Here is a 2,533-nt window from a genome sequence, read left to right on the forward strand (position 1 = left end):
TTAAAAAAATGGCAGCATTTCTAAAGAGGGTGGGTCTTTCTAGAAGAAATACTACTACTATTACTACTACTACCACTACTACTACTACTACTACTACTACTACTAATACAACTACTACCACTACTACTACTACTACTACTATTAGTCTTCGTTGTTTGAAGTTGTCGTCATTGAAGTCATCGTCGTTAAAGTCGTTGTTGTTTAAGTCGTTATTGTCAAAGTCGTTGAAGTTTTCGTTGTCAAAGTTTCGTTGTTGAATTTGTCATCTTTGAAGTTGTCGTCAGTGAAGTTGTCATCGTGAAAGCCTTCATTGTTGAAGTTGACATTGTGGATGTCTTCGTCATTAAAGACATCATCGTGGAAGTCTTCGTTGTTGAAGTTGTCGACGTGGAAGTCTTTGTCATTGGAGTCATGGTTATGGAAGTCTTCGTCATTGGAGTTGTTACCATCGTTGAGGTCTTTGTCATTGAAGTCATCGTCGTCGGAGACTTTGTCATTGAAGTCGTCATTATCGAAGTCTTCATCATAAAGGTCGTTGTCATTGAAGACGTTGTTGTTGAAGTCATTATCGTTGAAGTTTTTATCGTTGAGGTTTTCGTTGTCTAATTTGTCGACTTCATTGAAGTCGTATTCCTTGAAGTTTTCATCGTTGAAGTCGTTGTAGTAGATATCTTCGTTGTTGAAGTTGACGTCGTGAAAGTCTTCGTAGTTAAAGATATTGTCGTAGAAGTCTTCATCGTTGAAGTCGTCGAGTTGGAAGTCTTTGTCATAAGAGTCATCGCGGTAAAAGTCTTCTGCGTTGAAGTTGTTGTCATCGTCGAAATCTTCGTCATTGAAATTGTTGTCTTTGAAGTGTTCGTTGTTGAAGTCATCAGTCGTCGAAGTCTTTACTGTTGAAGTCGTTGTCATGGAAGTGTTCGTCGTTAAAGTCGTCGTCGTGGGAGTCTTCGTCATTGAAGTCGTTGTCTTGGAAGTCTTTGTCGTTGAGTCGTCGTCGTGGAAGTCTACTTCATTGAAGTTGTTGTTGTCGAAGTCTTTATATTAAGTCGTCGTCAAGGGAATCTTTGTTGGTAAGTTGCCATCGTGGAAGTCTTCATCATTAAGTGGTCCTAGTTGAATTCTTCGTCGTTAAGTCGTCGTTATGAAAGTCTTCGTCGTTGAAGTTGTTGTTGAAGTCCTCGTCATCGAAGTCGTCGTCGTTGAAGTCGTCAATGTCAAAGTTTTCGTCGTTTAAGTCTTTGTCATTGAACTTGTCGTCGTCGAAGCCTTCATCGTTGAAGTTGTCGTTGTCATAGTCTTAGGTGTTAAAGTCATCAATGTAGAAGGTACCGTAACAATTTCAGTAATTTCAATAACAACAATTTAAGTGATAACAATTCTAATAATTATAATAATAGTGATGATTTCAATAATAATGATAATTTTAATAACAATAATAATAACTTTAATAATTCTATTAATAAAGTTGATTTTAATAATATTCATACTTTTGATACAAGCCATAATTTTACTAATTTCAGTAATATGGTTTCTTCCTCAACTGTATATGTCAATAGTGATTCAAAATATTCGGCCAAATTTGTAATCAGGTAATTTTCATCAAAAAAAAAAAAAAAAAAAAAAAAAAAAAACCTATTTTATATAATTCTTAATACTTTCATATCATTACTAATCTCAGATTTTAGAATTTTAACCCTATTCATTATAACAATATATGAATCTGACTTCGATACTAGAATATATATTGAGTTTAATCAATAAATATTTTTGATGTTCCTGGAAAAAATAACTTAATATATAAGTTCTAGACATCCATTCACAGCCCAGTTAATTCCTCAGAAAATTTTAAACAAAGGAACTTAATTTTGCAGGTATATTCTACAAATAAAAATAAAGATATTTGTGCAATAACTTCAGAGCATAACTAATAAAATACATCATTAACATTACAGTGATGAATAAGCATGACTAGTGGGGCATTCGTGCTACACTGTATAACAGCAAAATACAAAGATAATACACCCATTCACAAAATAAATACAACAACATTGATGATAACGACTGTGGAAGTGGGACCAAGATAACCAAAGTTTATACCTTTATAACCTACGATCAAGTCAGGTTAATATGAAAAGCCACTGCGGCAGTAGTAAGCGAAGATTACATTCGCATTGCGGCAATGAAAGTGCCGATGGCTTTCCATGCTAATGTGTCGTGTCATGAACATAAGGATTACCTGATAAAAGTTTGCGAATCTCAGGCCGGGGAAGCTGCCTTATCAACCAAATAGCTGAAGCCATCACTGTTCAAGTAATAATTGCATTTTCATATGAAGCATTATCGTCGATTTATTTTTTAATAGGGTATTTTGTATTTAAAAAGTTGATTGGATAGGAAGGACACAGAAGGCCAATAGATATGGCGGTCCCGTGTTGTCAGAATGATTACCGGACGTGTAAATGTTGAATTTGTAGTGTAGTAAGGATGCTGTCTAGCAAAGCTAAAATTAACGGAAAAGAAAGAAGAAAATACA

General features: G+C 34.7%; 1 protein-coding gene across 1 annotated transcript; it reads right to left on the reverse strand.

Annotated features, from left to right (window-relative positions):
• Positions 1 to 201: 201 nt before the first annotated feature.
• Positions 202 to 954, reverse strand: LOC137645155 (GATA zinc finger domain-containing protein 4-like). The gene has a single exon (XM_068377985.1). It carries the CDS (start codon positions 952 to 954, stop codon positions 202 to 204), a length of 753 nt encoding a protein of 250 aa, XP_068234086.1.
• Positions 955 to 2,533: the final 1,579 nt, after the last annotated feature.

The sequence above is a fragment of the Palaemon carinicauda genome, chromosome 8 (assembly GCF_036898095.1).
Source record: "Palaemon carinicauda isolate YSFRI2023 chromosome 8, ASM3689809v2, whole genome shotgun sequence".
Classification (NCBI taxonomy): Eukaryota; Metazoa; Arthropoda; class Malacostraca; order Decapoda; family Palaemonidae; genus Palaemon; species Palaemon carinicauda.

Bases quoted from the DNA above. Each gene is read 5' to 3' on its own strand.
- LOC137645155 (XM_068377985.1), bottom strand. From the start codon at position 954: ATGACGAAGACTCCCACGACGACGACTTTAACGACGAACACTTCCATG.